At 54.5% G+C, this 21,906-nt stretch overlaps 2 protein-coding genes across 2 annotated transcripts; both read right to left on the bottom strand.

Annotated features, from left to right (window-relative positions):
* Positions 1 to 576: 576 nt before the first annotated feature.
* HAPLN4 (hyaluronan and proteoglycan link protein 4) lies at positions 577 to 11,170 on the bottom strand. The gene is made up of 5 exons (XM_084759066.1): positions 11,058 to 11,170; positions 10,220 to 10,340; positions 9,599 to 9,961; positions 7,490 to 7,813; positions 577 to 6,357 (listed from the first exon to the last, which is right to left on the bottom strand). Exons 1-5 carry the CDS (start codon positions 11,058 to 11,060, stop codon positions 5,966 to 5,968), a joined length of 1,203 nt encoding a protein of 400 aa, XP_084615192.1. The 5' UTR covers positions 11,061 to 11,170; the 3' UTR covers positions 577 to 5,965.
* Positions 11,171 to 13,864: 2,694 nt separating this feature from the next.
* TM6SF2 (transmembrane 6 superfamily member 2) lies at positions 13,865 to 20,843 on the bottom strand. The gene is made up of 10 exons (XM_084758629.1): positions 20,600 to 20,843; positions 19,329 to 19,432; positions 18,276 to 18,373; positions 18,098 to 18,201; positions 17,639 to 17,721; positions 16,793 to 16,917; positions 16,277 to 16,378; positions 15,673 to 15,765; positions 15,208 to 15,327; positions 13,865 to 14,300 (listed from the first exon to the last, which is right to left on the bottom strand). The coding sequence occupies exons 1-10, from the start codon at positions 20,692 to 20,694 to the stop codon at positions 14,091 to 14,093; spliced, it is 1,134 nt and encodes a 377-aa protein (XP_084614755.1). The 5' UTR covers positions 20,695 to 20,843; the 3' UTR covers positions 13,865 to 14,090.
* Between the last annotated feature and the right edge of the window lie 1,063 nt (positions 20,844 to 21,906).

The raw sequence follows: 21,906 nt of genomic DNA on the forward strand, positions 1-21,906 counted from the left end.
GCAAGGGTGCGGAGGGCAAGGCAGAAGATGGCAGAAGGGATGGAATCTTTTTTTTTCTTTTCTTTTTTCACCTCCTTTTTTTTTGTTTTGTTTTGTTGGTTTTTCAAGACAGGGTTTCTCTGTGTAGCCTTGGCTGTCCTGGACTTGCTGGCCTCGAACTCAGAGATCCACCTGCCTCTGCCTCCCGAGTCTTTTTTTTGTTTTGTTTTTTTTTTAAGACAGGGTTTCTCTGTGTACCCCTGGATGACCTGGAACTCACCCTGTAAACCAGGCTGGCCTCAAACTCAGAGATTCGCTTGCCTCTGCCTCCTGAGTGTCGGGATTAAAGGCGAGTGCCACCACTGCCCCTACCCTGCCCCTCTCTCTCTGTGTGTCTTTTTTTTTTTCTTTAACAGAGTCTCACTACATGTCCCGGGTTGACTTCAAACTCCAGCTCTTCCTGCACCAGCCTCCTAGTTGCTGGGAACCCAGGAGCACACCTGCACGGCAGGCAAGGTGGTTGGGACAGCGGCAAACATGAGCTGGACCAGGAGGGAAATCATGGCAAAGTTTTAAACAGAGAAAAGACTAAAGCCATCCTGAAAAACTGTGAGGGGTTTATTCGAAAACAGCAGCCAGGGGTTGGCAAGATGGCTCTGCCAGTCGAGGTGCTTGCGGCTAAGCCCAGGGGCTTTAATTCAGCCCACGGGGTAGAAGAGATCATGACGGGACCATGAAGTGAGTCCTTTCCCCGCCCCCCAAAAATAAGAAACGTTACACACACAGACAAAGGAGGAATTGAGGCAAACAGCAGACCTCATCATTCTGTTCCTCCCAGTGGGCACAATGTGACCTGTGTGACCTGCCATGGGGACATTGCCAGAGCGACAGACTGTATCCTCAAACTGATGCCTAATAAACTCTCCCTCCCCTAATGTACTCTGCGACATCTGGCCACAGAGAGAAAGGTAACCAAGGCACACACATCTGTAGGTTAGAAACAGCTGTAAGCACACATCATCCTGCCAGCAGTGCAGGGGTGGAGGCAGGGGGATCAGCCGGAGCTACGCCAGCCTGGGTGACCCATCGGAAACAGACAGAAGCAGGGAAGGAAAGCAAACACAACGACACACCTCTGGAGAAGTGCAGGTAAGAACTGCCTGCAGAGCTAGAGGGTTTGCTATTGACTGATTGCCTTAATGTATATAGCCCAGGCTAGCCTCCTGTTCATAGCAATCTTCCTGCCTCAGCCTATTGTGGGACAAGAAATGTGAGCCAAGCGTGGTGGTGGCACACACCTTTAACCTCAGGACTTGGGAGGCAGAGGCAGGTGGATCACTGAGTTCAAGGCCAGCCTGGTCTATAGAGTGAGTTCCAGGACAGCCAGGGCTACACAGAGAAACCTTGTCTTGGAAAACCAAACCAAACAACAGCAAAGAAAGGCCCATAGGAGCCACAGCACAGATGTGGAGGCCAGAGGCAGCTTGTGGGAGTCAGCGTCTCTCCTTCCACACAGGGGGTCCTTCAGATCAAACTCAGGACATCAGGCTTGGTGACAACTGCCTTCATCCACAGAACCACCTTGTCATCAGGACACCAGTGACTGCTGGCAGCTATGTGAGAACCCCTCGTCTGCATGTGGGAGAGAGGCACGGGCTCCCGCTGGGCCTTCGTGGTGGGGACATCACAAAGGGTTTGGTTCGGTTTTGTATGTGGGGTCGGAGTGTCTTATCTTTTGAAACAGGGTCTTAAACGCATGTAGGTCAGTGGTTCTCAACCTTCCTAAAGCTGCCACTTTTTTTTGTTTTAATTTTTATTTATTATGTATATAGTGTTGTCTGCTTGTAGGCCAGAAGAGGGCATCAGGTTACATTTTAGATGGTTGTGAGCCACCATGTGCTTGCTGGGAATTGAACTCAGGACCTTTGGAAGAGCAGGCGGCGCTCCTAACCACTGAGCCATCTCTCCAGCCCCAGCTGCCACCTTTTTAATACAGTGCCTCGTGTTGTGGTGACCCCTCCACTATAGAATCATTTCATTGCTACGTCATAACTGTAGTTTTGCTACTGTTATAAGTTGCAACGTAAATATCTGGTATGCAGGCTATATAATAAAGTGGCCCCCGGTGGGGGTCGAGGCCCACAGGTTGAGAACCACTGCTGTGTAGCAGGCTGGCCTCGAACTCGGAGATCTGCTGCCTCTGCTTCCAGAGTTCTAGAATTAAAGGTGTGCACCACCACCCCCAGCTGATTGCAGAGTGGTATTGGGGAGTTGGGGCAGCATGTATCAGAGCAGGATTAGGCTTCTAGATGAACCTTTTCCCAGCCCTGATGTGGGGTCCAGCTACTGAGTTCTCTTTTGTGTGTAAAGTTTCTTATTTTCATTGGGTGAGAGTGAAAGAGGTGGAGCTACCTCTTCAAGCTCAGCCAAGAATGGTATGGCCAGTTTTCCAGAGTAATCTTGTGTTGTTTGTTTGGTTTTTGTTTGTTGTTTTTAGATTTATTTATTATCTATACACTGTTCTGCCTGCATGTAATGCTGCAGGCCAGCAGAGGGCATCAGATCACATTATAGATGGTTGTGAGCCACAATGTGGTTGCTGGGAATTGAACTCAGAACTTTTAGAAGAGCAGTCAGTGCCCTTAACCTCTGAGCCATCTCTCCAGCCCTTGCTTTGTTTTTGAGACAGGGTTTTTCTGTGTTGCCTTGGCAGTTCTGGACTCGTTTGTAGACCAGGCTGGCCTCAAACTTGCAGAGATCCACCTGCCTCTGCCTTTCAGAGTGCTGGGATTATAGATGTGTGCCACCACGCCTGGCCTTTCAGAGTAATCTTGATTGGTCCAAGACTTCACGGATGCCAACCACTGAGACTCATGTTCTTTCTCTGGCCACGTGTACACATCCCACACTCTAGAATACATTTAAGGGCTGGAGAGAGGGCTCAGGGAGTAAAAGCACTGCCTGTTCCTCCAGAGGACTGGGGTTCAAAGACAGCACCACAACCATCCATGACCCTAGTTTCAGGGGTCCCAATTCCCTCTTCAGGCCTCCAAGGGCACCAGGCACACATGAAGTGCAGACAAAACACACATACACTTAAAAATAAATAAAAATCGGCCAGGTGGTGGTGGTGCATGCCTTTAATTCCAGCACTCAGGAGGCAGAGGCAGGCAGACCTCCGAGTTTGAGACCAGCCTGGTCTACATAAGGAGTTCCAGGACAGCCAGGGCCACACAAAGAAATCTTATCTCAAAGAAACCAGAATAAAGTTTAAAAAATTATAAGCTGGGCCAGGCAAGGTGACGCGCTCATGTAAACCCAGTACTTGGGAGGCAGAGGAGGGCAGATCACTGTGAGTTTGAAGTCAGTTTGGTCTACAAAGTGAGTCCAGGACAGGCAAGGCTACACAGAGAAACCCTGTCTCAAAAAACAAAAACAAAAACAAAAAAATAAAAAATAAAAATAAAAAAACAAGCCAGTCATAGTAGCTCATGGCTTTAATCCCACTACTCTGGGAAGTAGAGGCAGGTGGATCAATGTGAGTTCAAGGCCAGCCTGCTCTACAAAGCAAGTCCAAGACAGCCAAGGATACACAGAGAAACCCTGTCTCAAAAAACAAGAAAAAAAAGAAAAAAGAAAAAGAAAAGCTGGAAAAAGAAAAATACATTGTTACCCCAATTCTACAACTAGATCCTGACTTAACACCTTTTTCAAAAATTACATTATTACATTAAAATTTTATCTCTGCGTATGCACACATACCACAGTGCACATGAGGTCAGACAGTATCTCACAGGGTCCTAATCTTGACACCTGATAAGCCGTTCTGTGTTTCTGTGTTGGAGGGGGCACTGAAAGGAGGTGAGCTGCCTTCCAGTCAGGTCTGAGAAGGCCCGGCACTGACACAGAGGGACCTGGCAGGCGTGTTTCTCATCCATTAGAAGGAACAACGGTTTATTGGACCCTGGGCTGCAGGCTGCACTGATGGGGACCTCAGCACAGTCCCACTCCAGGGAAGAAAACAGCCCGGGCAAGTTCTGCCATTTGGTCGCACACCTTAGAACAAAAAGTGGGGTTTGAGCCCGCAGCCACGTGGCTTCCAGTCTCAAGGGTGGGGCAGGCGGGGTGGTGAGGGCAGGGGCACTAGCAGCATCTCTGAGCTGGGAGCGCCTGCATCCCTATGGCCCTGTGGATGCACAGTCTTTGGGCTGCCTTTGAGCTGGTCTTGACCCTTGAGCACACATGGGCCCTCAGAAACCGGTTGAATCGGTGGTTTTTGGAACATCCCATCCTCTTTCATCTCCAAGGAAGGAAAGCTCCAGCCTTGTGCAGTACCACAGCCTCAGTTTCCTCGTCTGCGGGGGCGGGGAGATAATTAAAATGCTGGAGGGGGGGTTGGTTGCAGCGGTGGCTCGTGCTCAGCTAACTGCCTGGTAGAATTTATCATGCAAAGGGATGGCGTTAGGCAGCTGCTCCGGAAGCGGAGTCCCGCCTGAGCTCGTGTGAAGAAGGAATATTTGTCAGGCGCCTGAGGAACACAGTCAGCAGCTCCAGTCGGAGGTGCTCTGCCAGCAGCAAGAAGTTCCTGAGAACTGCAGGTCAGTTGTCATGGAGACACTGACGGTCTCTATGGCGACAGCTGGGCAGGACAAGACCCTGGAGGGAAAGCCTTGGAGGGACAGGTGTTTCTGTTACCTTGGACACCAGAGTTCGGTCTCCATGGCAACAGTTGTGAGGTCCAAGGGGGTCTGGGGGCGGGACTTGGACAGCCAAGAGGAGTGGGAGGTGCACCTTGGGAAAGCGGCAGCTGTTTCCATGGAGAGGTCTGGAGAACTGAATGCTGGGTGACCCTGAGGACACTCTGTGGGGAAGACGGAGATCCATGGCGGGCGCGGGGGTGAGGGAGGGGGAGATAGCCAGAAATGGAGTGGTAGGTGTCTGGGCTCTAGGCCAGTGAGAAAGGAAACGTGTGGTAGCCATGGTTACAGAGGAAGGTTGGATGCGCTCTTTCAGTGGGTGTTACGGGTGAGAGAACAGGTAAGGCCATATTGGTGGCCCTTGTGACCTTAAAAAGCCGAGCAGCTTGTCTCTATAGCAAGTGACATTTTTGGGAATGATCTCTTTGGTGACAGACCCCAAGAAGCCTGGGGAAGGGACATTCAGGTGAGTCTACTCTCTGGCCAGAGAAATACCTGAGGGGTAGGCATGGCCACTGTCCCTGGGAGCCAGCTGGAGACATTCTCCCATGAAGCAAGAGGTGTTGGGGCTGTCCTCCACAGTGACCTGGGCACAAGGCATGTTACCTTGGAAACTTAAAGAGATTCTCTCTCTGGAAGAGTGGGAACACCCAGCCTGTGGGTAACCTGCCAGCACAGGGCAGCCACCTTGTGTGACCTGTAAGTTTTCTGTTTCTTCACCAGGTGATGGGGAGAAGTCAGAGGACAGCTGACTATCCAAGACCAGTTTTCCAGCTCCCGAGAAACACAGACGGTTTGTGTGGCCAGTCTCCAGTTAATCCTGGGGGTCCAGCCTCCAGGTGACTGAGGGGAATGTCCACTTGTTTTCCAGGAAGCCATAGAAGGGTGGCTCATTTTTAGGAAACCGTGGGGTCCTGCCAGTCTACTGGGATCGTGGGGTTGGGGGAACGAAAGTGGCCCTTCTAGACAAAGTCTGAACCACGGGGCACCCACTATCCAAAGAAGTGGGGTTGGCCACTCTCAGGGAACCTCAAAGGGCGCCATAGTCAGCAACCAAGGACCACAACAGGTGGGTCAGCCTGCAGTTCACCACAGGGGTATGTCACATATCCAGGAAACCTTAGGAGGTGTGTTCAGTGTCCAAAGACCACAAGTAGCTGGGTCAGCCTGCAGCTCACCGCAGGGGTGTGTCATGGGTTCAAGGGATCTCTGAGGCGTGGGCTGTATCCAGGAGTTGCGTATGGGCCACTGGATCAGCCACCAACATCCCCAAAAGATTCTCCCAGGTCTTAGACACGCAGTGGGGTCCAGGCAGCCGGGTCCCTCGACCCTCCAGCCCAGCCTCCTCCGCCCGCCCAGCCCCAGCCCCAGCCGCCTGGAGCCGGGTCTGGGGCACCCGGAGCGCGGTAGCAGTAGACACCGAAGAGGCGTCGGGAGGCATCGGGGAAACCGAGGCTACGCACGCCGGGCCGAGGGCCCCCGCAGCGAGTTCGAGGATTCACGATGGGGTAGCGCGCGCTGCCATCCGCCAGCCAGCCTGCGGTGCAGCGGTCCAACAGCTGCAGCTTCCACGCGGCGAACAGCTGCCCAACCTTGGCCACCGTCGCACCCCGCGCCGCGCACGCACGCGCCGCCCCGGCCAAGGCCACCGGCCTCAGCGGCTTCAGGAAGAACACGCGGCCTGCGGGACCCGGGAGCACGTCAGCACCGGGCCGGGGATGGGCCCGCCGAGCTCCTGCACCCATTCCTGCAATCTGCCCGTGCGCTGCGGGTGCTATGTGGCATTTCACTGCCCCCCTGTGGCAGCCTTGGAAAGCCGCCTTCCTAGCAGCGCCCGGGAAGGAGGAGGGGCGGGGCCTGTTCACTTAGGGGTGGGGCCGATGCTCTTGGAAGCAAAGTCCAAGCACTTCAGGGGAGATATCCGTCCATTGTGCAGGCCTCCTATATTTGGGGCGGGACTTACTTTTTGGAAAGTTTTCGCCAGTGGACCCAGCCTTAGGCGTAGGATCTGTGTTCTTAGGGACCGGGTCTACAGTCTTTTCTTTTCGGGGTGGGGGAGGGGTTCGAGGCAGGGTTTCTCTGTGTAGCCTTGGCTGTCCTGGACTCGCTTTGTAGACCAGGCTGGCCTCGAACTCACAGAGATCCACCTGCCTCCGCCTCCCGAGTTCTGGGATTAAAGGCGTGCGCCACCATGCCTGGCCCGGGTCTATACTCTTGAAACGGACCTCCAACCACGGCGGGGAGGGGGGGTAAGACCCTGTCTATGCTTTCCGGACTGGCCTTCCTCTAGGGGGCGGGGCTATGTACTTGAAATGGCCTCTCTCCTTGGGGCAGAGCCTATCAGGGGTGGGTCTCCCCTCAAGAGAAAGGAGCCTAAGCCCTGAAGGATGGGGCTTAAACTCTTGTCTATGTTTCTGAGGCAGGACCTAGGCGGTTAGGGCCAGTCTTCCTCAAAGGGTCAGAGATAGTGCATTTGGGGTGAGTTTCCCTGTAGGGGGCATATGCGCCTGGGGCGGGCCTCCTCCTAGGTGGCCGGAGCTATGCGCCCAGGGGTGTGGCTACCCCCCATGGGTCAGGGCCGGTGCATAAGAGGCAGGTGTCCCTTCAGGGAGGGGTCTTTTGAATTTGAGGGGTGGGCCTCCTTCCAGGGAAGAGAGAAAAGAGGGAAGGGTTCCCTCATGGGGGGAGCCTATGTATTTAAGGGTGGGAGCTCACTTCAGAGAAGTGGGGCCGCAGCCCTGGGCACCGGTCTCCTTCCAGGGGGCGGGGCTTAAGCGCTAGAGACCCACTTCTTGAGAAAGGGTTTAACTCACCCGGGAGGTTGGACGTGAAGCAGAAGGCATCGTAGCGTTCCTCGGCGTTGTGACGATATCCATAGTTGCGCACGCCCCCGGTGGTGCCGCCAGCAGCTCCAGTGCTCCCAGCCCCGCCACAGGCCTCCCGGGCCTGGCTCACCGGGTACTGCACGGAGCCATCGCGGAGCCATCCGGCATTGCACCAGTCCAGGCCATCGCGCCAGGCCGCGTGCAGCTGCTCGGCGGACGCCAGAATGCCATCTTGTTCGGCGCAAGCGCGCTGTGCTTCCGCGAAAGTCATCTTGTAGCGGCCTCCGCGCGGGTGATAGGGGAAAACCACGCCTAGATGAAAACGAATGGGAATTTGTCAGTCTTCCCCTCCGCCCCGGATACTCACGCACCTTATATGAACCAGAACCTTCCAGTTCATTCTTCTCTCTGGCCCTCAGAACCAGCCGCACCTCAGGCCGGCTCACACCCATTATGGGTACTTTGATTTAAGTTTGGGACTTGTTCCGCCTCATAACATACTTTAATCAAGTCTGCTCCTCTTCTATGGTCATGTTCTTTTTATCCTCCTCCACCAGCCTAGCACTTAAAAAAATTTTTTTTAATTTAATTTTATTTTATGTGCATTGGTGTGGGGGTGTCAGATCCTTTGGAACTGGGATTACAGATAGTTGTGAGCTGCCATGTGGGGGCTAGGAATGGAACCCAGGTCCTTCAGAGGTGCAAACAGTGCTCTTAACCACTGAACCATCTCTCCAGCCCCAAGCCTAACTCATTCATCTTTCAAATCTCAACTTTTTTTTGTTTGTTTATTTTTGTTTCTTCGAGACATTATGTAGCCTTGGCTGTCCTGGACTTGCTCTGTAGACCAAGCTGGCCTCGAACTCACAGATCCACCTGCTTCCGTCTCCTGAGGGCTGCCATTATAGGCCTGCGCCACCACATCAGGCTGTCAAAACTCAACTCTTAATCTTCCTCAGTCTCAACGTTCTGACAACCCGCCAGGATTGAATCCCTTCCCAAAGTGACCTCGGAGCCGGAAATGCCTGTTGTGCGCGCAGGACCCCTCCTGAGAAAATTGGGCACGGTGCTGAGCCCTTTGATATGCCAGTATTATTCAAAGTGCTTTCCGACTTCAGTCTGACATCTCTGAATTTGTTTCTCCCGGCTCTGGAGCGGTTCTGTGCTTAAGGACCAGGCTCGGCCTGAATCTCGGGCTTTCAGCCATCCCAGGACAGGATGCAAATATGATGGACGGACACGGAATCTCGGCCACATCCCTCACTTACAGATGCCCAGGGCAACGTCACAGCTTCCTTGAGACAGCTTCTCTCCAGGTTAATAGCTGTCTACCTTGGGGATTTGGGGAAATTAAATGAGACGCTCTAGAGAGCCCTCAGCTAAGTGCCTGGCAAACAGAAAGCATCGAATGAAGCCAGCTGCTATGATCCGCCATTGTTAAAGTGACCAGGGAGGCCGGGGAAGTGGCTCGGAAGCTAGGGGCATTTGCCACGAACCCTGACAACCAGAGCTCTATTCCAGGACCTACTTGGTGGAAATAGAGAATCCGTCTGCACGTTGTTGGTGACCTCCATAAAAGCACTAGAGCAGGTGTGCATGTGCGTGCGCACCGTGCCCTCCCTCCCCCATCAAGATTTTTTTTCTTTAAAAATCATGAGTTCAAAGGCAACTTGGGCCTCATTAAACTGTGTCTCAATCATAAAAGCTGGGGCTGGAGAGACAGCTCAGCAGCAGAAAAAGAAAGAAAGAAAGAAAGAAAGAAAGAAAGAAAGAAAGAAAAAACAATAGTGGGTTCCAGGACAGCAGGGCTACATAAGGAGACTTTGCCATGAGTGGAAGAAACGTCCAGCCAATGAGAGTTCTGTTCCTCTCGCCGAGACCAGGCAGCTCACGACCACCTGTGACTCCAGCTCCAGGGGATCGGAGGCCTCTACGGCCTCGACCATATGCATACACGTGGCATACACTCACGTACATACGTATAAATACAAGGTATAATAGATACTTTTAAATGAACTATTCCTCTGCCCAACAAAATCTCTACGGCGACAACTTGGTTCGGTTGGTCCCCTTTCTCTCTGCCCATGCTGCGGTCACCTTCCAGATCCAGCTTGACCATGCCAGCGTCATCCTCCAGTTCGTTGGTGACCTCGCACTCATAGCGCCCGTAGTCCTGCAGGGTGACATTTCGGAGGACCAGGGAGGCGTCCCCTGGCCCGTCGTTCTGCAGCTGGGCTCGCCCTCGGTAGGGACCAAAAGCTCGATGCTGAGGACCCAGAGCCACGAAGACGTCGGCGAAAGCCAATGGGTCTACCACCTTCGTCCACTTGAGGCGGACGCCGTCGTGGCCGTGGGCGGCCGCCTCATAGTGGTAACGGCAGGGTAAGACGATGGTGCCACCGCGGTGGCTCACCACCTGCCCGGGCGCCGTCTGCACCACCACGGAGCCGGACTCGCCCTCTGCGGGTGACCAATCAGAGATCAAAGGTGCGGAAGTGGGGGGGGCACCCGGACCCAGAGAGGGGATGTAGGTCTACGATGGGAAAGGAGCTCTGAGGATACTGTGTAGAGGGCCACCGCAATCCGCCACCCGACTCCACCCCCGTCGTTCACTGTTGGCCACTGTGTGTGTGTGTGTGTGTGTGTGTGTGTGTGTGTGTGTGTGTGTGTGTGTGTGTCGGAGGAGGGGGGCGGTGACGGCCAGCGGACAAGACTCACCCAGCACGTGCACGACTTTCTTCCTGCCACGCTGTGCCCCGGCAGGCAGGGGGACCAGGAGCAGGAGTCCCCAAGCGACAGCCCAGAGCGCGCGGGGACCGAGGGCCGCCGGAGCACACGCCTGCGGGCACAGGAGCTGCGTCCAGCTGCACTGCCCTGACCACCCCTGGCTCCGCCTGCCCTCCCCAAAGGGGGCCAGCTGCACAGGGTCGGCGAAGCTGCCTGAGGGTCAGGTGACACCTCTCGCCTTTTCCTAAGTCCCGGCCCCGGCTACGGGAGCTGGAGCGCACGGGAGGGGGAGCAGCAGCGTGCACCCGGGCCGCAAGGTTATCCGCGCGCCAGGAGACTGCAGCAAGCCCGGCAGCCTGAGCGGGGGCTGGGGACAGCGGGACAGGATGGGGGAGGAGGGGGAAACAGCAGGCTACCGATCCAGGCCGGGAGAGCTAGTGGGGGCGAGACATGAAGACCCAGAGAGAGAGACCCCGAAACGGAGACCCCGAGAGGAGACACACAGAGACTCAGAGACAGAGATGGAGACACAGAGACGAGATCAAGAGATGAGACAGAGACGTAGAATCAGAGATGCAGAGAGAAACAGACTTAGTTAGAGGAAGGGGAGACTGGTGTGAAGAGACAGGGAAAAGAAATAAGTGAGCACTCTCCTCCCCCCCCACTGCCCCCCAAAATAAAGGGGGAGACACTGAGGAGCAGAGAAGGGGAAAGTGCCAAAGAAAAAAAGAACAGGCAAGAGGACGAGAAGAGAGGGTAGAGAGAGACAGAGAGGAGAGAGACAGAGACAAATGAGAGATTCGGGAACCCAGTGCAGCATGACACTCACCATCCTGGTCGTGGCCCCCGCCGAGCGACCCGTGCGCTTCCCGACTGCGCACGCGCACAGCGGTCTGGCCAGCAAGTCCCACGGGCAGCGCAATCCTGGCGTCTGCCTGCAAGGGGAGGAGGGCGCTTGGGGCATTAAAGGGACCGCGCGTGCGCGCCGCATGGAGGTTGGGGTGCCGGGTGCAGCCCCGGCACTGCTAAGCTGGGAGCACCGTGGTAGTGGCCCAGGGCAACCTCTCAGCCATAAGGGTTACCTTGGTCAACGGAGGAGTCTCATGAGACTGAGTTGGCGCTCCACGCCTCTAATGATGAACATTCTGCAACCCAGGAGTCCCATATAGCCAACCAGTAAGCAGACGGGTAAACTGAGGCTGGCTAGCCTTGTGACCCAAGAACTCAGGAGGGGGAAGGAGAGAGTCGTCAGTTCAAAGTCACCCTCTGCTACATACTAAGCTCTAGGCCAGCCTGGGATGAGAAGGAATAAAGGCAAGAGGGATTACAGGATTAGAGCCATAGTCTGTAACCCCGGCATTAAAAGCCTGAGGCAAGTAAACAACATGCTTGGGGCTAGCCCGGCCTATGCTTGAGGCTAGCCTGGCCTATACCCAGGCCACGTATCAGCTGGAGGTGGGAGCTGAAGGTTCTCCAGCGCTGCATAAAGCAAGGGTAGTGATGCATACTGGTCCTCTTATCAGCATGGAGGCAGGAGCAGGGTTAGGAGTTCAAAGCCACCTTGGGCCAGTTGTGGTATGCATGCTGGTAAGGCACACTAAAGAGACAAGACGTGGAGGCAGGAGGATCATGAGTTTGAAGCCAGCCTGGATTACACGTTTGGTGCTTGGGTGGTGGCACACACTTCTAATCCCAACACTCGGGAGGCAGAGACAGGCTGATCTCTATGAGTCTGAGCAAGGTCTAGGACAGCCAGGGCTACCTAACAGAGAGAATCCAGCCGGGCGTGGTGGGGCATGCCTTTAGTCCCAGCACTCGGGAGGCAGAGGCAGGTGGATCACTGTGAGTTCGAGGCCAGCCAGGTCTACAAAGTGAGTCCAGGACAGCCAAGGCTACACAGAGAAACCATGTCTCGAAAAACCAAAAGAAAACAAAACAGAGAGAATCCATCTCAAAAAACCAAACTAGGGGAGGTAAGTTACCTTGGGCTACATTGGGAAGGGAAGGCCTGACGCTGTACCAATTTTCTAGAATGATGGGCTGGAGTAAGTCTTCCCCAGCAGAGCGGCTTGGCTATGGGGCTTGCCTGCCAACCTTGGTTTGCCCATCTGCTCACTGGGCAATCACCCTGGAAACCTGGCCTCTAACATAGGGACCCAGAGGGACAGGTCTCAGTTCCACTTGTCCCTTGCTGCCTGTAGCACCCAGGGAAGCCTGCAATCGATCGCTCAGCCTGCATGGGTAGGCAGAGTCTGTGATGACTGTGGTGAACGGTCGGTCCTGGCCAGGAGCGCTGCCCGCCCCCCCCCCATCCTTAAACCGCACTCTTCACACAGTTTCCAGATTAAAATAAAACAGGAAACAGATAATCCTATTCCAGCCCTCTGCTGCCCAGTGAGCCACTGCTGCTCTGGAAAGTGAGCCCAAGTTAGGCTGGAGCCCGGTTCCTAACTTAGCTGTGTCTAGCTGCAACCTTGGGCCAGATCTTCACTTCCTGCAGGTCTTCATCTAGCACGTGGAGGCCCAGGGCAGCAGCCTTCATGGCATCCACCAGATGCCTAACACTGTGGTGGCCTGCGCCTTTAATTCCAGCACTTGGGAGGCAGAGGCAGGCAGATCACTGAGAGTTCGAGGCCAGCCTGGTCTACAAAGCAAGTCCAGGACAGCCAAAGGCTACACAGAGAGACCCTGTCTCGAAAAACCAAACCAAACAGACCCAAAAAACCCAAAACCCAAAAACAAAAAAAAACCCCAAAAACCCAACTTTACTATTTGATTAGGGGTGTTTGTGTGTGTGTGTGTGTGTGTGTGTGTGTGTGTGTGTGTGTGTGTGTATGTTTGCATTGCACCTGTGTGTGAACGTACAGGTGTGTGTAGGTCAATGTTAGGTGTGTTCTTTACTAGCTCTCAGCCTTTACTGTTTGTTTGTTTGTTTGTTTGTTTGTGACAATCCTGGCTAGCCTGGAGCTTAAGATTGGCCTAGAATGTAGAGATCCGCCTGCCTCTGCTTCCTGAGTGCTGAGATTAATGGCGGGCACCACCAAGGCCAGCTTCTACCTGATTTGAGGGCAGGGTATCTTATTGAACCTGGAGCTGGCTGGCTAGTGAGCTCTAGGGATTATGTATCCCACCCTCGCTCCAGTGACAGCTGCTGGCTTTGATGTGGGCGTTGGGGGACTCAATTCTTTACTTTACTGACTGACACATTGCTCCAGGCTGGTCTCCAATTTGCTGTGTGGCCAAACGCCTTTGGCCTGATCCTCCTGCCTCCAACTCCCCAGTGCTCGGATGACAGATGTGCACCATGGCACCCCGTTCATGCGGTGCTGGGAGTGATCAGGGCATAGGAACGCTCGGCCAGCACTCTGTGCGTGACTGGGCCACATCCACAGCCCCTGTTGTGCTGTGGCTTCTTCCCAGTGTGACCTTATGCACGGAGCCTCAGTTTTCCCATCCGGAACATGGAATGCTGTACCCACTGAGAGGCTGGCTTTGAATGTCCTGCCCCACCCCCACCCCTTATTCCCCCCAGACAGCCACAGCCACAGCGGCTATGAGCACCCTGCTCTTTCATCGTGGGGGTGCAAGAAGACGGTCCCTTGCTACAGCTCCCTGAAACAGGAAGTTATGTCCTAGACATAAAAAGGGCTTTTATTAAAGGGATAGGGAGAGGTGATGGGTAAATCACAGGAGAGGGCATTAGAGTCCTTCCGGCCCTTGCCCTGGGTCTCCTATACTCCTTTCTGGCCTGGATTGCAATTTCCCCCAGATGTCCATCCAGCTTTAAAAGGACCAAGCCACCCGTGGAGGGCAAGGCCGGCTGGCCGCACAGGTTGAGTTCCTAGCAGAGAGGTGTGCACGCTCACTGCTGCTTCTTGCCTTGGCCCAGGGGCGCCAAGGGCGGTGTGTGCATGAAGAAGGCTGGTCGCCACAGGCAGCGGAAGGCCAGCAGGTGGGGACCCAGTGCAAACAACAGGTTGCTCAGAAAGAAGGTGGCCCAGGCGTCCTCCGGCACTCGGTAGGTGAAGGGTGTGCGCAGGTGCATGGAGGCGCCCATGTGTGAGAACTGTGCCTGGCACGGACGCGGGAAGTAAAGAACGCAGGTCAGGCTAGCACCCTTGGGCCATGTATTCCTTCCCCAAAGCAACTGTCCAGCTTAAAATATCCCTGCCCCTGACTTGGAGCCCACGCTCACTTCCTCCTCACAACTGTTAGAGGCCTGCAGTGAGTCCTTCCTGGGTCCCCCTGCCTTGGCTGCCTCTAGGCTTTTCCCTTCCTTCCAGGAAACCAGAAACAGTTCCAGGCCCTCTACTGCTCAAACACTTCCTATGGCTCCCTACCTTCCCTCACATGCCTAGAACCCAGAGTTCAAAATTGTTGACTTCTAGCTCCAATTTCTCTCTCCCTCCCCCTGTCTGTCTGTCTGTCTGTCTCTCTTTTGGTTTTTCGAGACAGGGTTTCTTTGTGTAGCCTTGGCTATCCTGAACTCACTTTGTAGACCAGGCTGGCCTTGAACTCACAGCGATCCGCCTGCCTCTGCCTCCCGAGGAGCTGGGATTAAAGGCGTGCGCCACCACGCCAGGCCATGCTCTCTTCCCTCTCTCCAGCAATGCCCTCTTTGCTGTCCCTCTATGCTGGTCCCGTTCCTGGACGGCCTTCCCTGTGGTTATCTTCATGGGCCACAACATTCCACTCCCCGACCCCTTTCAGCCCTTCCTTCCCTCCAGGTGTGTTTGCTAGTCTGTTGTTGTTTTCCCAGTGCTGGGGGACGGAAGCTACAAACCTGCACACGCTAGGCAAGCACTGTCCAACTAACTGACTTATATTGCAATGTGGTTCTCTTGAGCTCTGACTAGGGGCTGAGAGCTACCTGTGGGCTAGGGGCATGGTTATCCTGCCATCTCCCCCAGTGAAGGGAATTCTGAGGCACCGGCACCGGGGTCCCTCATCACTACCCCTACCCTATCCCCACCCCTTACCTGGCCAATGGCTCCGGCGAACACCAAGGCCCAGTCCGGCAGCCAGGAGCAGCCAGGGAAGATGAGGGCGTAGGCACCCAGGCAGTAGAAAGGTAGGGCATAGAACAAATAAATCAGCATCTATGGGAGACCACAGCCTATGAGGACACAGGGTGGGGTGTCTACATAAGGCTCCTCCCTGTCTTCTAGATGAGCCCCACCCCCACCCCCATTACACACACTAAGTCTGCAGTCAGCGGCAGAGTTGGTACAGGGCTCTGGCCTAACAAATTAAATTGACAGGAGCGTGTGATTCAGGCTGGGCTAATCAGAGACTGGATGAGACGAGTTCTTAAATCCTGGGGTGACCAAGGGGCTGGATGAAACCCCGGAGTGCATCTGGGATGTGTCCTTGAACACCTGGATCCTGCCATACCCAAATGGCTGGCAGGGACCACAGCCCCCTCCTCCCACCTGCCCTCTCACCTGCAACTTGGGGTAGGCCACGGGGTCCCGCAGGTACGGCTCATATTGGTAGATATAGATGAAGCAGGCATCTGTGGGGCAGTCAAGTACCACCTAAGACACACAGAAAATCACCATCCATGTCGAACATCTCACAAGGCCCCTTGCCCCCGCTCCAGCTCTCAAGATGAGCCCACAGCGGCCACCCTGGCCCCACTCAGCCCTCCCCGGCTTCCTCCCTTCGGCTAGGGGTCTGCGGTAAGGGGGTAGGCGTTTGCCAAGAAACATTAGGGAGCCGGGCGTGGTGGCGCACGCCTTTAATCCCAGCACTCGGGAGGCAGAGGCAGGCGGATCACTGTGAGTTCGAGGCCAGCCTGGTCTACAAAGTGAGTCCAGGACAGCCAAGGCTACACAGAGAGACCCTGTCTCGAAAAAACCAAAAAAAAAAAAAAAAAAAAAAAAAAAAAGAAACATTAGGGTCAGACTTGGTGAAGAACTTCCTTGGGTGATCAGATAGAAGAGCGCTGCCCTTTCAGCAAGAAGGAAATGGAGAATCAGGCTAAAGAGGAAGACTGGGGGTTGGGGGCTGGCAGGGGCGGGGGGGGGGAAGCCAAGGCAGACTCACCAGGCCCCGGAAGAGGGTGAACAATGCGGCAAGGATGAGGTAGACTATGAGTGCCAGGTCCGCTGGGCGCTGGAGGAGGCCTTTCTTCTGCGCCTCCTGTACCTGCCCCATGTGAGAAAGTCAGAGCTAGCCAGAGAGCTCTGGACTCCAGCAGATGCTCCATGAATGCTCCGCTCATCTTCCTGAGAACCAAGGAGGCTCTTCCAAGTAGACAGTCATTTAGACATGAGTTGAGGAATCAACCAAGGTCTTGTATAGGCTGAGCAGGTGTTCTACCCCTGAACCGTACTCCTAGCCCCTACTGGGGGATTCTAGGCCAGTGTTCTACTGCTGAGCCACATTTGAGTCCATGGAGCTTTGAGACAATCTTACCATGAAACCTATATTGGAGATGAACTCACGACAATCCGGCCTCAGTCTCCCCAGTGCTGGGATAAGAGGCCATACCATACCTCGCTTGACACAAAGCATTTGATCCAAAGCCATTCTCAGACAGGTGTTGGCAGGGGCACTCACCATGTCCGGAGTATAGGAGGTTGGTGCACAGGGCTGGTTGAAGATCCTCACACCCGCCCAGCATGGCACCAGCATGTACAGGATGGCAAGGAAGAAGGCAGGTCTGATCTCTGAACTGTATTTACCTGCCAGTGTGGGGAGGGCACGTGACTCAGGAAGGGGCTCCCAATGGCACCTGGCCCATGCAAGAGCCTCACCTGATCTTTTTTTTCCTCTCAAAGATTTATTTACATATTTATTTATTATGTATACTGTGCTCTGCCTGCATGTACACCTGCAGGCCAGAAGAGGGCATCAGATTAGAGATGGTTATGAGGCACCATGTGGTTGCTGTGAATTGAACTCAGAACCATTGGAAGAGCAGGCAGAGTGCTCTTAACCTCTGAGCCATCTCTCCAGGCCGGAAGGGCCTGATCTTGACTTACACTATCCTTGCTCAAGCTCTCCCACCCCCCAATGGCTCCCCAGCATCCTCCTTCCCCAGCCTGACTAAATTTACCCTCTGAATACGGATGTCTTTGCTCCCCATCTTGGAGGCCTCCTTTGCTCAGCACTTTCTGACCTGTTTCAACCCTGGGACATGTCATCTCCGCCCTACCTCCAAAAGACCTATTTAACAAGACTTCACTACAGCCACCCTGAAACTCCTTTCCTGTGTGAAGAGCATTCTGGGAAATTCCTGGCATCATGGTCCAGTAGCTTGGAGAGGAAGCAAGATTAACGTCATCTCCCCTTTATTTCCACGTGGGAAGGGACAAGAGGGATGTCTTGGCTGCTGGCTAAGGCACAGGGCTATTGGGTCTTCAAACATGTGTGAGGGTGGGGTCTCGGAGTCTGTGTCCTTACCAAGGATGTTGCCCGGGAGGAACACCAGGAGGCTCATGGCGAAGGACCCCAGCCAGTAGAGCCCAAGGTTCCGGTATCTTTTCCTGGGAAGTGAAGGGGGTTAGCTGTGGGCCACTAACCCTCGATCTCAAGGTCCTGCTAGGGCCCAGAGGCCACCTTGCCTCTTTAGCTCTGAGTGGTCCCTCTGGGGCTATTTATTTGCTTTATTTTTGGTAGTTGGGGGTGGAACGTGGGTCCTGAGCATGCTCAGTATGTGCTAGGATGGCACCTCACACAGAGACAATAAGTGCTGGGAATGGAACCAGCGGGTCTCCAGCCAGCCACACCTGTTGACAGTCTCCTAGCCACCCCTAGGTGATCACACCCCATTCTCAAACACTTCTGGCTCCCCAGCGACCTGGGACCCACCCCAGGAATCAGCTTCTTCCTGGGTCCCCAGGCTTCCCGTCTCCCCCTCACCTTTTGCGGATGGCACCGGCCATGGCCAGATAGAGCAAGTAGTGCACAGTACCGTCCCAGTAGCAGATGAAGATGCCGTGTGCCGTGCGGAGGTAGGGCTCGCCCTGTGGGCAGGAGCGGGACTCAGGAGCACGCGTGGTGGGGCAAGGACCACACGCAGCCGCCACCCCACACCTACCTCCTTGGTGTAGAAATCCATAAACCCCATCATGAAGCCGTCTTCTTGGAGTGCTATGATAAGGTCCACCAACGAGGTGAAGGAGAAGATCACGAAGACTGCAGAGAGAGGGTGGGGCCGAGCAGTTGCGTGGGGCTGACATGGGCAGGGTGAGGGCCGAGGATGGGCATGGCTAGACCCAGTCTGGGCCCGGGCAATCTCGGGTTCTGCTCTTTTGATGCAGCGTCGTCAGTCAGTTGCCCAGGCTGCCCTTGAACAAATGGCAATCCTGCTGCTGCAGCTTCCCAAGTGCTGAGATCACAGGCCCGCGGCCACACACCTAGCTTTTTTTTCAGCTTATAACTGGGCTTGAAATGTCAGGTCCAGGACAAAGGTGACCAAGCGAGGTGCCCAGGCCCAGGCCAAACATAATAGCACCTCATCCTACATATGTGATGGAGGAAGGCACAGCTCGGGCCGTAAGTCCCTGGTCTGGAGCTGGACAGGTGCCGCTGTTGTCCTAGCATTCAGCCCTCAGTTAGAGGCAGGAAGATAAGGTGTTCAAGGTCAGCTCAGGCTACATGAGTGCCATGAGTGCTGGGGGGGGGGGGCTTAGTCTGATAGCAGAGGCGTAAGTGCTTCTCTCTCAAGTTCCAACTCTGGTTTTTTTTGTTTTGTTTTTATTTGATTTTTCTTTTTTCTTTTTTTTCTTTTTTCGAAACAGGGTTTCCCTGTGTTGCCTTGGCTGTCCTGGACTCACTTTGTAGACCAGGCTGGCCTCGAACTCACAGCGATCCGCCTGCCTCTGCCTCCCAAGTGCTGGGATTGAAGGCGTGTGCCACCACGCCCTGCTTTTTTTGTTTTTGTTTGTTGCTTTGTTTGTTTGTTTGGGAGTTCCAACTTTGAAAGAGGAGGAGGGGACCTTTGAGGCTTTCCAGTCTAATGGTATTCCGGGCCCTCTGAGTTCCAGCTTAATAGGAACCCATTCAAGAGGAGGTCCTTAGTTGGTCCCAAGTCTAGAATGGAGGCCTTTGCCCAGCCAGCCCTGCTCCCCACCACCTCCCAGTGACTCACCAGCATAGAGAGGGTCATAGGTGATCTCCCCATGAGACAGGCTGTAGACGGCCATGAAGAGCAGACCCAGTATCAGTGCACTCACCAGCACCACACACAGGGGTCTGAGGGGAAAACGCAGGGAGGCCGTGCTTGGAATCCCTCCTGGAGGAGTTATCCAGAAAGCATCAGCAAAGGAGAAGGAAACTTGTCTTCCTTTCCAGTGGCTTCTTGCTTTGGGTTTCTATTCAGCAAACTCCTATTCATCCTTCAAGGGCCATTCATATTGCTCCCCCCTGGAAGCCCTCCTTGATTTCCCTACTCCTTTCTGTTAGTCCCAGTAATTCCATCATTCTCTGATACTCAGTCACTTGGGTTTGCCTGGTCAGCTATGGAGGCTCACCTCTCATGTGGCCGGGCCCTGATGAGAAGGGTCTCCAGTATTCCCTGAGGATACTAAACTAAAGTCCAAATGCTCTACCCTATCCTCGCCCAGATCCACCTCACCGATCTGATAAGGCAGGTAAGCTAGTTGCAGAGACAACGGAAGCCAGGTCTCTGGGCTTCCCTGTAACACAGCTGGACAGACAAAGCAAAACCCAGAGTGGGGAATCTACTTGCCCAGTGCCACGCAACAAGGTTTTGTTCAATTCTCCTACACTTCCCAGGCACACTTTTCATGAATGTTCTTGTTGGTTTTACCTAACTGGCAATGCCAAGAACACTGATCTCGACTCTGCACAGAACTTGTGAGCCTCACCCGTGACTATAGTGGGACCTAGACAGATGAAGGGACCGAGGCTCCCAGAGGGCACTTGGCTCACTCGGATCCCCAGGAGACAGGTCTGGGTATCAGGGCGGCCCTCTCTATTCCACCGTTTGGGTCTGCTGAGCGTTGGAGTGAGGGGCTTGCTGGACTTCCAGGCTCTTTCTAGAGATAGAAGACAGGGTGGCCATTGCATTTAGGGGGAAAGTTACTCTAGGCCTGAGATGGAGGCAATGGAACAGGGCATGCATGCCAGGGGAGCTCAGTAGGGCTTTATCTAGGACAATACTTTGACCCTGGGCGACTTTGGAACCTGTGTGGGGTGCATCCCTGGAATACCGGTAAACGCCCCAACCCACTACGGCTTCACGCTTTCCCCCACAAACCTACCACAAGCATCCTCCTGCCTCAGCGCGGCCTGAGAGGGATTTCTGCTTGCATGGGGCGTTCCTCAGCTCAGACCCTCTCGGGCTCCACCACCCCTCAGCCTCCCTCCAGCCCCGTGGTCCTCACGGATGAAACTCACTGCGTGAACGCCGAGACTTGGTTGAGCGCGTAGGACACTGGCAGGGCGCCGAGCGACATCGCCGCGGTCTTGCCGGCCAGCGGCGGGATGTCCATGGCAGCGACGCCCCGACCCCGGCGCGGCCTCCGAGACACTTGGCTCCGCTACCGCAGCGCGTCTGAGCTCTGGGTTGCCAGGGTCCTGCCCCGCGCAAAGGTCGCCCTACACGGGCCCCGCCGCCACCCTTACAGGTTAGGTTCCCGGTCATTACGCTGGCCCTGTCCCGCCCCGCCCACACGGACTCCACCCACAAGCTCCCTATTCATCAATTGTATGGCCGTAACCACGCCCCTTCCCACCTCTCAGCAGTCGCTCGGCTGTGGCCACGCTCCTTACCTCCAGTTTATAGCCCCGCCCCCATATCCCGTTCACCAGTGCTGCGGGACTGCAGCCCCTCCCCTATATCCCAGAGGCCCCCAGGCCGACCGGGCTCACACTTCAGGACTGCGGTCACATCCTACACGACAGGGCCCACAGACCCTACTCACAACCTCTACACAGCGGCAGCAAGCCCCTTGCCACATTCCTACTGTATTGTCTATGACCAGAGGAGCAAGACTATAAGGAGTCTTCTTTTTTTTTTTTTTTTTTAAGATTTATTATGTATACAGTGTTCTACCTGCATGTGCACCTGCGGGCCAGAAAAAGGCATCAGATCACATTATAGATGGCTGGGCTGTGAGCCACCATGTGGTTTTTGGGACTAGAACTCAGGACCTCTGGAAGAGCAGTCAGTGCTCTTAACCACTGAGCCATCTCTTCAGCTCCCTGTAGGGAGTCTATTACTCTCCTCGTTCTTTTAAAACAAGGTCTCACTGAGCCAGGAGCTGAGGTTAAAGTGTACTTGGAGCACACTTTGTCGTTTGCTGGGACAGGAACCTTATGACTGTCGCAAATGCTCTTACCTACTGAGCCTTCTTTTTGGCCCCAGGAACCCTTCAAAGATTTCTGTATGTAGTGCCAAAGAAGACAGACAAGGCCATCTAACCCCGAGACAGGAGTTAACCGTGGCGAGGGCCCACTGTGGGGGTGCTAGGACCTGGACCTGAGCAGCCAGCTCTCTTAACCACTGAACCATTGCTCAAACGCAGTTTGTTGTTTAATTTTTTTTTTTTGTTTTTGAGAGCGAGTGGCCTGGCTTTCAACTCAAAATCCACCTACCTCTGGCTCCTGAGTGCTGGATTAAGTGAGCACACTACTGCCCTTAGCTAGATTGTTAGAATTAACTCTTTGTTGTGTGCACGAGGTGGGAAGGGCAAGCATGTGCC

Source organism: Acomys minous (assembly GCF_964271855.1).
Source record: "Acomys minous genome assembly, chromosome: 15".
NCBI classification, from domain to species: Eukaryota; Metazoa; Chordata; class Mammalia; order Rodentia; family Muridae; genus Acomys; species Acomys minous.

Excerpts from the sequence above, each read along its gene's own strand:
- HAPLN4 (XM_084759066.1), bottom strand. Across the intron at positions 9,962-10,219 it reads GAAAGTCGTGCACGTGCTGG|AGGGCGAGTCCGGCTCCGTG; the intron begins GTGAGTCTTGTC and ends GGTCACCCGCAG. Across the intron at positions 7,814-9,598 it reads GGTCAAGCTGGATCTGGAAG|GCGTGGTTTTCCCCTATCAC; the intron begins GTGACCGCAGCA and ends GTTTTCATCTAG.
- TM6SF2 (XM_084758629.1), bottom strand. The coding sequence starts at position 20,694 with ATGGACATCCCGCCGCTGGCCGGCAAGACCGCGGCGATGTCGCTCGGC. Across the intron at positions 18,202-18,275 it reads TGGATTTCTACACCAAGGAG|GGCGAGCCCTACCTCCGCAC; the intron begins GTAGGTGTGGGG and ends TCCTGCCCACAG. Across the intron at positions 17,722-18,097 it reads GCCGGTGCCATCCGCAAAAG|GAAAAGATACCGGAACCTTG; the intron begins GTGAGGGGGAGA and ends TTCACTTCCCAG.